The sequence below is a fragment of the Erinaceus europaeus genome, chromosome 1 (genome assembly GCF_950295315.1).
Source record: "Erinaceus europaeus chromosome 1, mEriEur2.1, whole genome shotgun sequence".
Lineage (NCBI taxonomy): Eukaryota > Metazoa > Chordata > Mammalia > Eulipotyphla > Erinaceidae > Erinaceus > Erinaceus europaeus.
In genome coordinates, this window is record NC_080162.1 from 88,738,661 (window position 1) to 88,752,112 (window position 13,452).

The window sequence follows — 13,452 nt, forward strand, 5'->3', positions numbered from 1 at the left end:
ACTGAGTTGTGCCTCTTGCCCAGCATTTCTCTCTTTGAATGAGAGAGAGGGAGAGGGAAAGAGGGATGGGGGAGGGAGAGGGAGAGGGAGAAGGAGAGAGAGAACACAAAGTAAGGCAAAGCTCCACCATTTGTTGTAGAGTTCTCTTTGTTGCTCCCATGTAGTACTGGAATCAAACCCAAAGTCTTGGACACTTGAGGAAGGCATTCTACTACTGACCCACCTCCCTGACCTTATGTCCATCTCTTTGATTTGATTTTTTTTTTCACCAGAACACTGCTTAGTTCTGGCTTATGGTGGTGCCAAGGGATTGAACCTGGGACCTCAGAGTGTTAGGCATGAAAGTTTTTTGCACAACCATTATGTTCTTTCCCCAGCCCTCGTTTATTTTAAATATAAAACACCACATGGGCCAGACCTTGGCCTATTACAAACATTAATTCTATGAATACGGAATTATGAGCTCCTTATGAGCTATGTCTTATCACTGACCCCCCACTTTACAGATGAAAGAGCTGAGAATTAGAAAGGAACTTTTCCAAATAGATCTGGCTAGTCAGTAGTCAAGCAGGATCCAACCAAGGCAGAATGTGGGCCCTGAACTTTGATGCTTTGGTGCCTCCCAAGTCACGCTTCAGTGTCATCTTGAAGGTGGTGGTAGAGAATGGGACTTGAGTGATGAGAAAACCAGACTTAGTGACTAGCATAATGATTTTTAGAAAATGGTACTTTAGTCTCATCCATAAAATAGACAAGTCAGACCCAGCACGGTTCTCTTCCCCAGGAGCCAGCTAAGAGCCGGGTCGGGAGTCCCGCGGTAGCACAGCAGGTTAAGCGCATGTGGCGCAAAGCACAAGTACCGGCGTAAGGATCCCGGTTCTAGCCCCAGCTCCCCACCTGCAGGGGAGTCGCTTCACAGGCGGTGAAACGACTGGTCTGCAGGTGTCTATCTTTCTCTCCCCCTCTCTGCCTTCCCCTCCTCTCTCCATTTCTCTCTGTCCTATCCAACAACAATGACATCAACAATAATAATAACTACAACAACAATAAAAACAAGGACAACAAAAAGGAAATAAATAAATAAATATTAAAATTTTTAAAAAAGCCAGGTCTCCCCACACCTAGGGGAGAAGGTGAGCCCAGGGCGGCCTGCCCATGCCCTCTCCATGCTTCCCTTCCAGGCAACGACTACATCGTGCCCCGGCACTGCCCGGAGCTGGCTGAGATGAGCCGTGTGTCCATGCGCATCCTGGACGAGCTGGTGCTGCCCTTCCAGGAGCTGCAGATCGACGACAACGAGTACGCCTGCCTCAAAGCCATCATCTTCTTTGACCCAGGTACTATTGTGCCTCACCCCACTATGCCCCACTCCCAGTGCTCCAGACCCTGTGACAAATCTCTCCTGTTGGATTACAGACCCTGAGATGGTAACTGCACCTCTTTAGTACAACAGCGGGGAGTAGCTGTTGGGCTTAGACCCGTTGAACAGGCAAGGACCCTCAGAGTCAGGACTGCTCAGAGCAGCTGGCTCCAAACATGCAGGACCTTTCCCATTCCCTCCCTTCCTCCTTCTCTCTTCTCATCTCCCTCCTATCTTCCTTCTCTTTGCTTTCATCTTTTCCTCTAAAAAAAAAAAAAGAAAGAAAGAAAGAAAAAAGAAAAAGCATCAAAATACTTGTACATCCAGAAATGCAAATAATGTTGCCCACCCCATTTTTCATGCCTGAAGCATACTTGTATGGGGTGGGAGGGGGGCGGGGGGGGGGGGACGCCTTCTCTGAATCTCTTAACTACTTGCTTCTTCTGGTGATTACTTCTTTAGCTCTAAATAAAATACTGTGCTTCTGTTTCTCCACTTTATATTGCATTTTCCCCTATATGTGGGTTTTCTCACTTTTTAATTATTTTACTTTGTTTGTTTGTTTGTTTTACTTTGCTTTTACCAGAGTACTACTCAGCTCTGGCTTATGGTGGTGTAAGGGATTGAGCCTGGGAATTTGGAGCCTCAGACATAAGCGTCTCTTTGCATAACCAAACGCTATCTACCCTTCCCCCTATTTATTTTTTCTTAACCAGAGCACTGCATAGCTCTGGCTTATGGTGTTGCTTCTGACATAAAAATCTTTTTGCATAACCATATACTATCTCTTCAGCCCTAGTTTACTTATTTATTATTATTATTATTAATTTTGTTTTTACCAGAGGATAGCTCTGGCTTATAGTGGTGCTGGAGATTGAACCTGGCACCTTGGAGCCTCAAGCATGAAAGTCTTTTTGCATAACTATTATACAGTTTCTCCAGACCTTCCCACACCTCTCTAATATAGTTTACTGCTATTTTATTATCTCTTTCCTTGGCATATTAGGAGATACTAAAACCCTCTTGGGCAGGCTCCTAGAATCATGCCTACTGCTTCCCAGCTCCCTCTTTCGGTTCTGAGCCTTAGGAAACAGGACAGAAGCCTTTTCCTGCCTATGTCCAGGATCTACAGCTGGTGCTGGCATTCTTTGCTTCCTGAGCACCTCACATCCTCCTCATCCCAGCACAGCTGAGGCCCCCTATCAGGCCTTGGGTCACTAGATCCTCCCATTGGGACCCTGTGAGTCAGGGAACATCTGGGCCCTTTCTCCACTGCAGATGCCAAGGGGCTGAGCGACCCAGGCAAGATCAAGCGGCTGCGTTCCCAGGTGCAGGTGAGCCTGGAGGACTACATCAATGACCGTCAGTATGACTCTCGTGGCCGCTTCGGCGAGCTGCTGCTGCTGCTGCCCACCCTGCAGAGCATCACCTGGCAGATGATCGAGCAAATCCAGTTCATCAAGCTCTTTGGCATGGCCAAAATCGACAACCTACTTCAGGAGATGCTGCTGGGAGGTCCGTGCCAGGCCCAGGAGGGGCTGAGAGGTGGGCCAGGCCAGGGCCTCACATAGACTGGGGTTCCCCTCTTGCCACCCTCACTTTCTCATTGTGGCTTGGAGCAAATTCCCTCACCTGCCAGAGCCCCAGTTTCCTCATTAAGAAACATGGGAGCGGGGGTCAGGCGGTAGCGCAGCGTGTTAAGCGCACGTGGCACAAAGCGCAAGGACTAGCAAAAGGATCCTGGTTTGAGCCCCCGGCTCCCCATCTGCAGGGGAGTCACTTCACAGTCAGTGAAGCAGGTCTGCAGGTGTCTATCTTTCTCTTCCTGTCTCTGTCTTCCCCTCCTCTCTCCATTTCTCTCTGTCCTATCCAACAATGAATGACATCAACAATGACAATAATGGCCACAACAAGGCTATAATAACAAGGGCGACAAGGGGGGGGGGTGGCCTCCAGGAACAGTGGATTCATGGTGCAGGCACTGAACCTCAGCAATAACCCTGGAGGCAAAAAAAAAAAAAGAAACATGGGAGCATATTCCATTGATTCTCAGCAGAAAGCAAGATGTCTGTCCTCCGATGTGTGTATGCTTGTTCATGTACATGGTGTGTGTGTGTGTGTGTGTGTGTGTGTGTGTGTGTGTGTGTACCTGAGAAGAGGCAAAAATCAACTTTATAATAAAGAAGATATCTTCAGGTTCTGAAATAACCAGAAAATACTAGAGTATGTATTAAAGAGGGCCAAAAGGTGTTAAATTCTATAGGGTGGGCAAGGAGGTGTCCATTGGGTGGTCAGCATGAAGGATCATGGTGACTGTGCTGAGAGTCGTGTCAGAGGACTACGGGAAAGGAGACCTAACTGGGAGGGAGGTGTTAGATAGTAAGTGAGAAAATGAAAAAGGAGAAGTGGGGATAGTAAGTGTAGACAACTCTTTGAAAAATACCTTACTTGGAAGGGGAGTTTTGAAGATGATTATAAGGAAACAGTTATAATGATGGATCATGAAACCTTAATCGTACAGAGAGAGAAGGGGGGGGAAGCAAAGAATCAATAAATTGACAGCTTTAATAGAGTTGCAGTGATGGTACTAAAATAAATGAATTAAAAGGATAAGGTGCAAGGTCAAAATCTTGGAGATAATGCAGTTACTGGTGTGGCCATGAGCAAGTTTCCTCAGCCTCAGCACTATAGATATTTAGAACTGGACAACTCTTTGTTGTGAGACATACCCTGTGCATCATTTAACCACATGCCTAGTGATGTGAATGTCTTCAGATAATGTCAAATGTCCCCTGATGGACCCAAATCACCCCCAGCTGAGAGAGTCATAGTCATATGATAACTCAGAACATTCTCATGGTGACCCAGTGACTGTAGGGATCTTATGAATCAGATGCCACTGAAATCAGACGTAGGAAGGAGCCTGTGCTTTGTTGCCAGGTGAACTTGGATAAACTTATCTCTCAGGGCACTATAATTGATTCAGTAGAATGGGATAATAATGCTGCATACTCTACAGGTTTGCTATTCAGATTAAGTTAAACATGAAAAGTGCTGCAATGAAAACATATGGTGCACAATAGGTGCTCAATTTGTGCCAATAATCTTTAAAATAGATATACTTTAGAGGACTCTTGCAAGTCCTGAAATTCCATCAGTGGCCATAACTTATTGTCAACACCACACCCCACATAGTATTACAATTCCCTGGCACTTTTTTTTATAGTAATTACTGTGTTCTATATATTTGCCAGACACAGGAAGGGAGAAAAAAATTATATCTATAGTTGTAATGTTCGCCAATAGAACTGATTGTTCCCAAAGAAGCATTATAGATAAATTAGTATAGAAATACTAAAGCAGAAGTAGTTTACTTCTGGTTAGAGTAGAGAGACTCAGGAGAAGCTTCCCAAACAAGGAAATAATCTGTACTGCGCTGTGAACTTGTGCACATAGGAGAGTGGGGAAGACATGTCTAAAGGAAGCAACACATGAACAAAAAGCACAAAGGCAGGAAGTACAAAGATCACATTGATGTTCAGTAGGTTAGTTTGTAATAGAGATGTGTGTGTGTGTGTGTGTGTGTGTGTGTGTGTGTGTGTGTGTGTAGGGGGTGATGAAGCTGAAAGATAAGTGACCAACAAATGGTTGATGGACTTGCAGTGTTATTGAGAGTCATAATTCGATTTATTGTCTTAATAAGCAAGCAATGTTATACAATATGTATTTTCAAGATTTATTTATTGAGGAGGGGAGAGAGAGAGAGAGAGGAGGGGGCGAGAAAGACCTGTTCTGGCACTTATGATTGTTGCTAATGTTTCGGGGGGCTCCAGCTGGCCGGGCTAGCGTCACAGTGGTAGACAGAGACAGACTCGGGGACACACGGCTGGGCTGAGAAGCTGCAGTTTAATCTTTATTCATGAATGGGCAAATCACCACACCACGTGCTTCCCCATGTTTTTCCTTCCGCTGCTCTCCTTCTGCCGCTGCTGCTGGGACTCTGGACGTCCTTAGCATATGGGGCGGGGAGAAAGAGGGGCACGAAACTAGCAAGGACCAAACCATTTCTCTCAGAGGTAGGGGGAAGGGGACCAAACCAATATGAAGAATACCAACATATGATACTAAGAATGGAATCTAAAGCTTAACATATTCAAGTCCTTTGCTCTTCTCACTGACTGGATCATCTCCCTGACTGCTTCATTTGATATTTAAATACCACAGCTTCCTTGCATGCTTATTTCCCTTGCATGCTTCTTATTTCAAATCACCTTTCTTTTCTTCATTTTCAGTGTTTGGTTTTTATCACCCCCATGATTACTATGCACAGGAATGACAACCCCATTTACTAACCCAGAAATAGGAGCCCGAGAGGCACTGTCAATATTTGGTGGGAGGGTTAAATGACCACATGTGAGGAAAATGGTTCCTCATGGCCTACGACCCTCATCAATACTCTCCATCCTCACTGAGTCCCCTCTGTACCCACAGGGTCCTCCACTGAAGCACCTCATGCCCATCACCCCCTGCACCCTCACCTGATGCAGGAGCACATGGGCACCAATGTCATTGTTGCCAACACAATGCCCACTCACCTCAGCAATGGACAGATGTGTGAGTGGCCCCGGCCCAGGGGACAGACAGGTGGGCAACTTGGGTTCTACCCAGGGAGGGTTGAGGTTGGGGCTTAAGGGAGGAACCAGGAAAAGTTTGGAGTCTATAGGTTGGGGGTTAGGATATAATAGTACTCTGTGTGTTTTCCCCTTATTTGATTTAATTTAATTTGGATAGAGACAGAGAGAAATCAAGAGGAGAGGGGGAAGATAGAGAGGAAAAGAAAAAGAGACACCTGTAGCACCACTTCAACACACATGAAGTTTTCCCCCTGCAGTTGGAGACCAGGAGCTTGAACCTGGGTTCTTGCACACTATAATGTGTGCCCTCAACGTGGTGCACCACCACCCAGCCCCCTTAGTACTCTGTGTTTTATGGTAGGGAATGGAGGCTGAAATTGTCCATTTATTAATTATGTTTATAATGGCAGGTGTTAATGAAATGATTGATAGCCTCTACTGAAGAAAGCTTTCCTTAGAGTGAGACATCCACTGGTTGAGGTTGTCTATCACATGAGCATGTCCACTGAGATGAGAATTCCATTAGGTAAAATTGCTTGCTGGACTAAGACTATTTAACTTACTTTTTTTTTTCTTACTATTTAACTTACTATGAGGAATTTCTATTCACTGAGTACTGAGTGGAGATGTTCATGGGGTTAGATTGTTCTCTGAGGTGAAATTTCACAAGAGAGTTTTTCACAAGGCAAGGTTCTTCAGAGAAAAAGATTATCATTTGGGTTGATGTGTTTCACTGAAATAAGATTGCATCTCATTGAGATTGCTCTTGGAAAAGTTCTCCAACTGGGTCATGGTCAAATTTACTTTCTGAATCTGTGAGAGAGTAGGGGATGGAATTAGTCCATTTCTATTACCCATCTTCCTAGTTATAAAAAAAAGTGGTATCTCTGAACCAGTTATCAATTAATGCTCTTTCTCTTCAAGAAAGGAAGTTCTTGCCACATGCCCCATTATCTTTGAGGACAGTCAGACTTGGGTGCTAGTTTAGGAGATGTCTCCATATAAAATGGTAGAGGAGGCAGAAACTGTAAGAGCTGGGCAGATAGCTCTCTCTGATGATAGAACCTGGCCTGGTCACAACCTTCCAGAATTTACAGTACCTAGATGTTATGATTTGGGACTTAGAAGCATTAAGATGATCTAGTTTAATTCTCTCATTTTTTAGAAAAGAAAACCGTATTTCAAGAGATGTATGGGGATGTACTTTTCCAAGATTTTCTTGTTCATTTCCCAAAAGGTTGAAATTCTGAGCCACCTTTGTCTGTTTCTCTATCCCTCCAGCCACCCCTGAGACACCACAGCCCTCACCACCAGGTGGCTCCGGGTCTGAACCCTATAAGCTTCTGCCAGGAGCCATCACCACAATTGTCAAGCCCCCTTCTGCCATCCCTCAGCCAACCATCACCAAGCAGGAAGTCATCTAGCAAGCTGCTGGGGGTCGGAGGCTCCACAGGTCCCCCACCCCCCTCAGAGAGCTCCTGGCATGGATCCCAGTGAAGGAAGCTGTGACAACATGGCAGAGTGCCAAGTGTGAAGGGCTCTAGAACTTGGGCTGAGGCCCACATGGCATGGGCACCGTTCACCCCTTCTCTGAATGGCCAGACTTGGACTCACAAAGACCCCAGCTGAAACATTCTCTACTGTCTTGGAGAACTTATTTCTTGCTGAAGCCACTGTCTTCCCCTTCATCCACATCTATTCCCAGCTTCTTCACCCCCATAGGACTGCTGTTTGGAGATGACATGGGACCTTGCTTGAACCTAACTTCCTTCTCACTCAGACTGGTACTTCTCCTTTGCTATTTCCATGTGTCCAGACAGGAAGCTTTTAACCCTGGTTCAGATCACAGCACCTTATCCTTCCTCTGCCACCCTGTTCAGATGCCCCAACCCCCAACACTGCTCTCCACCTGCCCCTGCCACCTTCCTCAGCCAGTCTAGTGACACCAAAGCTTTGCTTCAGAGGCCGAGGAAGACTTAGAAACAGTTCCCTCATCTTTCTGGGAACATTTTAAAAACACTGACAGGGGGAGGACCCATGCAGTAGACTGTTGAGAAGTAAATTTCAACATTCCTCCTCTGATCCACAGTCTTTACTTCTTCAAGGACTTGGGTGGATCTTTTGGATCAGGTCAACGATCCCTATAAGTTCTCAATGAATAAAACAAGCTTAGGTGGACAACAGCCACAAGAACTTGGATGGAGGCTGGAGTTGTTGGAGAAGGCATTGGAAAGGGGCAGATTCAGCATGAGACCCTTTGAAGGGTCAGATTCTGGCTAGCAGAGCAGATAAGGAGTGGGGGAGAGTATGAGGGAGAGAGAGTAAAATACCAGGCTATATGGAGTAGAGTATGTTGGACAGTGTAGAGGTCATTAATGACACCCAGGCCTTGGACTTGGGCTCCTAAACCATTTAGTTACAGAATCACGTGCAGAGAGCTGGGTTTGCAGAAGATAAGTACTGCCACTCTATCCTGTGCAAGAAGGCTGGGAGGGACAGGGAGGGAAGCAGGTGGGAGCTGAGGGCTCCATCAAAATGAGAGGCCTGAAGGCTGGGAATGGAGAAGGATGAGTGGATCTTCAGATCAGGGTGAGATTAAGAAGGCATGATCTCCCAGGGCCTAAGCTCTTCCTTAGTCCTTGCACCGTCTTAAGGCACTTGACATGCATCATCACCTCCCACCTTCCTTGCTGCCCAGGGATCATTCCAGAAGATGAAATTGAGCGGTTAAATGACTTTTCTGGAACTCACACTGATTCTAAGTAGTTGGGCCATGACTTGATCCCAGGTCTGTCTGGATCAGAGCCGGAGCTCTTTGTCATGGTGCAGAACATCTCTGCAAGGGCCCTTTTTGTTCTCACTGTGGATGACTTGAGAGACTGACCACCTGCTCTACTGGTAGCAGAAAGCAAAGCCTCTTTTAGTCTGAGAGCCCTGGCCATAGCTGAAACTAAGACTGACTAGTTAGTGTCTAATGTCCAGTTAGTGTCCAGAGTCGTGTTTGCTGAAAAGTCAGCAGTTAAAACTCTTGGACCCTTTTTCTCTTTTTTCTCCTCAAGTCTGAAATAAGGGTGTCAGGGAGGTCTGGTACTGAGGAGAGAGGCCAATATGACTTGTTATTCTGGGAACGGGATGTTTTGTGGGGTAATTAGGGGGAGGGTAAGAAAGCTCTTCTGGGGACCACCATTCAAGGCACAGTCTCAAAACATCCAATCCTAGGATGCAGCATTGAGGACCTCACCCAACTAGTTAGAATCTTGGAACCTTTGAGGAAAATTCTGGAGAAATGCCACTAAAGAATAGGAATGATAAGGATATGTCCTGGGACAGAAACTGTGTTTAGGTAAGAGAGTGAGCCTTCAGACAAGCCTTCAGACAAGCTACCAACCTGCGTGGATAGAGATAGTACTCCAGTGCCATGAATCACACCACAAGTAATTTACCTTTTTTTTTTTTTTTTTTTTTTGAAAAAAAGCAATGGAAGGTCTAAGGGCAGTGTGTCGAAGAGAAAACTCTGCCTCTCCAGTGTTGTCTGGACTGAACTTGTGCGCGCCACCAAGTCAAGTCCCCCTTCCCAGGAAAGACATGCACTCTCATGTCTCCCTCAGTCACCCCTCATCTGGATTTCCTAGAAATCCCAGACAGGTGTTCACACTTTTTGAGGGCAAGGGAAGAGAACTGGAATCTTCCTGATCATCTTGGTCTCAGTCACTCCTACTTGCTGCTCCTCTAAGACCCCCCAAACCCAAAGCTGCTTAGCCCTCTGTCATGGGGACAAATTTGAAATAAGAATTGTCCATGCAATAGAGTGACTTTTAATGGTACCCCAATTTAGTGGGGGTAGGTGGTAAATCCTCTGTCCCCATCCAATCTCTCCTGTAAGATAAATTCAAGCCATATTAATATTTTTATTGCAAGAAATACAAAACAAGGGGTTTGCTTTCTGACGCTAAGCTAGGATACTACATTGGGATTTTACCCCCACTGAATTGTGATTCTAAGATAGAAAATATGATGGACCAAAACATAAATGAATACATACATACATAATAAATAAAAATGGAGGGTGACCCTGGGCCACATAATTCTTCCACTGAGACAAACATATCTGTAAGCAGCTCTCAAAAACTTCCAGAACCCACATGACTCTTCTGAGAATGAAGTGAGGAGAGGGTTAGAAACATGATCCTACATTACTTGTGACAAAGTCAACTGCTTTTGCCAAATTGCTCTGTGATTTGCCCTGAGTGGGATGAATTGTGAAATTCACATCAAGCATTTTCAGAAACCCGTTGTAGGACACCAGGCGGATCAGCACCTTCATCTGGTTGTGAACGTCATTCTAGCCTATGTTGAGCCCTAAACCCCTGTCACTGCTACTCAATAGGGCAAAGGAGAAAACAAAACAAAAAAACATTTCTTACTCTTGTGCATTTTATCAGAAGTTTATGAAACAAAATAAATGGCACGTATATTTTCTAAATTTTTGGATGGTTGTATGAATATTTTTTTTTAAATAAGGACTAGAGCACTGCTCAGCTCTGGCTTATGGTGGTGCCAGGGACTGAAATTGGGACCTCCAGACATTCAGTCCGGTGCACAACTTCTGGTGTTATCTCCCTGACCCAGCGTGTTTACTCTTTCTAGTGTTGGAAATCATTTTGAAGAGCCAGAAAGATAGCTTACCAGGAATTGTTGTACCTTGCCATATCCATGGCCATGATTCAAACCCTGGTGCCACATCAACCTGTCATGTCACCATGAAAAGCTCTGGTGCTGTGGTGCCTTGCTTCTGCATCTCTCCTTCTCCTTCTCTGTCAGTCTTACTATCTGAATAAATAAAGTTGTCCTCAGGGTGAGTGCATGTGCAAGGCCCCAGCTCTACCAAAAACAACAAACAAACAAAAAACGTAATGAAAACAATCCTTTACAGTATGCAAGAATGATTCATATTAATTGTGTTTTTAATCTTCATATCAAGAGGTAAGCAAGTTTTATGTGATTTATTATTCTCACACATGTACACACACTTTACAGGTAAGGAAACAGATTCATGGTAAATGATTTTCCTAGAGAGGAAAGAGAGAATCTAACTTTGGTCTTTTGGTTCCAAATACTCAGTATGTAGAGAGAGTAAATGCTTATCTTCCTTTCTTACAGAAATAAGGCAATGAGGAAGGGGTGTTGGAAAGATCTGCAAGAATGGCAAGAGGGTCCAAAGATCTTGTCATCCATCTATCATTGGGGTTCAAGATGGAACCTTGTTTTGGGTCACTTGCATAGACCTGAGTCAACTTGCCAACAATAGAGGGTGAGAAAGTGTAGGAAAACATGGTGAAAGCAAGTGTTGTTTTTATTAAATAAATAAAAGCAGGAGGGCAGGTGTTTTAGCACCCAGTTAAGCATACATAGTAATAAGAGCAAGGACCCCATTTGAGCCCCCGGCTCCCCACCTGCAGGGGGAACGCTTCACAAGTGGCAGAGTAAGTCTGTAGGATCTATCTTTTGCTCTCCTTCTCTATATCCCCCTCCTCTCTCAATTTCTCTCTGTCCCATCCAATAAAATGGGAAAAAATGGCCACTAGGAGCAGTGGATTTGTAGTGCCAGTAAGTACTGAACCCCAGCAATAACCCTAGAGACCTAAATAAATAAATAAATAAATAAATAAATAAATAAATAAATAAATAAAAGCAAGGGTTACACCTGAGGTTTTGTATCCACATCGGTCCTTTCCCTGGTAAAGGAAGTGGGTAGTCTTGGCCATCACAGACCACAGGCTTACTTTCATTCAAGTCTTCTGGAGCTGCCCTGTGAGAACTTCCCAACACTGTGTCCTCCATATCATCTTGTTAGTGATGGTGGAAGCATTTACACCAACAAGAACTGACCAACAGTACTCATCAAGGCTTTTCCCCAGGAGAGTTCATTATTAACATTCAGTTCAGTGTCTTATTAACAACAATAAGAGAGCCATTGGTGAGGGGCAATTAGGAACTTGGTGGCCGGACTTTGGAAAGCCTAGGTATGGGGCCACTCCAGGATAACGTTCCTTTCAGCTCTTCCAAAAGGGAGTGGAGGAGGAGACATCTGATCTGGGAATCATCACACAACTCACTGATCAATATAAACTGGGTCATGTCACTCCACCTCTTTGAGCTTCATGATGGATACTGGGAATTGTACTTCCCTTTAGAGTATTATCAGGTTCAACTGAATGATATGATAGTCACTGGAAAAGTCAGTGTGTATATGTCTACCACCAGAGACTGAGTGAATATGAACTCTTCATTCATAGCTAGCTCTCAAGCTATGACCAGAAAGTCCTCTAGCCTCAAAAACATTTATCAACTAGCTGATCCCCACAACCATCCCTGCCTTTCTCTGTCCCTTCCCGACACCCATGAGGACAAGGAAATGTCTTCCATAATGTCGCAACAGAGGCCTTGCCCACACTGCTGCCAGCATGGATACAGGGGGTGGGGACCAGGAGAGGCTCTCGCAGTCTTAGAGTCTGCTTAATAAATCCATATCAAAACCATAAATCCTGGGCTGCCATAAATTCCTCTGGCCTTGGCTCCTCCACCTCATCAGCCCTTTGCCCCAGTTAATCTCCAACCTCAGCGTGGGCGGCTAGTGATCCCAGTTGAGTTTCCATTTCAGTTGCAAAACAGCAGTGTAGGGGGACAAACAGAAAATCCTATTATCCCCATTTTAGAACTGATAAGACTGAGGTTCAGAGGGATGAGAGCCCTTGCCCCAGGCACACAGCTAGGGGGCCATCGATCCAGGCTTGAACTTGGGTTTTCTTCACGCTGAGAATTGAAAATCTTACCCCCTTATAAAATGGGCTTTATCAGTCATGATGCTATTGAATAGAAGCTTTTGAATCCCATTTTCCCCACGTGGAGCCTTGTTGCTCATAGAGTGAAGAAGAGGCCCCTAGTGACAGACATCTTGAGGACTCAAAGGACATCCCAGGCAGTGTGAATGACGTGCCACCCCATACTGGTGGAATTAGCCTATTTCCTCTTTTATAGAATGTAGATCACCTTTGATCTATATTTCTCAAATCAGTGTGCCATGTGTACATTCCAAGACATAATCTAAGAGGCCTAAATCACAGGATTCATTGCAGCTCTTTGATGATGGTGGAGCTAAGAACCAAATCTTAGTGGCTGGGGAATGACTCAGTGGGAAAGCACAGGACCGGCATGAGTGGAGTCTTGAGTTTGATCTCTGGCACCACATATGCCAGAATGATGCTTGATTTGCTCTCATTAAATAAATGTCTTTAGAAGAGGGAAAATAACACATTTTTAATGCCAATGACATTAAAGGTCACTCTTTGGGAAACGTGATGGATACAGTTGCTACAGCAACCCTCTGACTTGGCTATTCTTGTTCTACTTTATAAAAAGAGGAGACTGAGAATGAGAAAGGAACTTGCAGAGCCAGGG

At 44.9% G+C, this 13,452-nt stretch overlaps 1 protein-coding gene across 3 annotated transcripts in view; it reads left to right on the plus strand.

Annotated features, from left to right (window-relative positions):
* The window catches only part of HNF4A (hepatocyte nuclear factor 4 alpha), a 65,601-nt gene extending 55,124 nt beyond the window's left edge, over nt 1-10,477 (plus strand). For 2 of the 3 annotated variants that reach the window (XM_060190507.1, XM_016191593.2), the window contains exons 7-10: nt 1,182-1,337; nt 2,639-2,905; nt 5,852-6,004; nt 7,276-10,477. In XM_060190507.1, coding sequence (XP_060046490.1) covers nt 1,182-1,337; nt 2,639-2,905; nt 5,852-6,004; nt 7,276-7,418 — 719 coding nt within the window. In that variant the 3' untranslated portion in view covers nt 7,419-10,477. The remainder of the gene's footprint in view (nt 1-1,181; nt 1,338-2,638; nt 2,906-5,851; nt 6,005-7,275) is intronic. The other variant, XM_007530879.3, reaches the window with a different exon arrangement.
* Nucleotides 10,478-13,452: the final 2,975 nt, after the last annotated feature.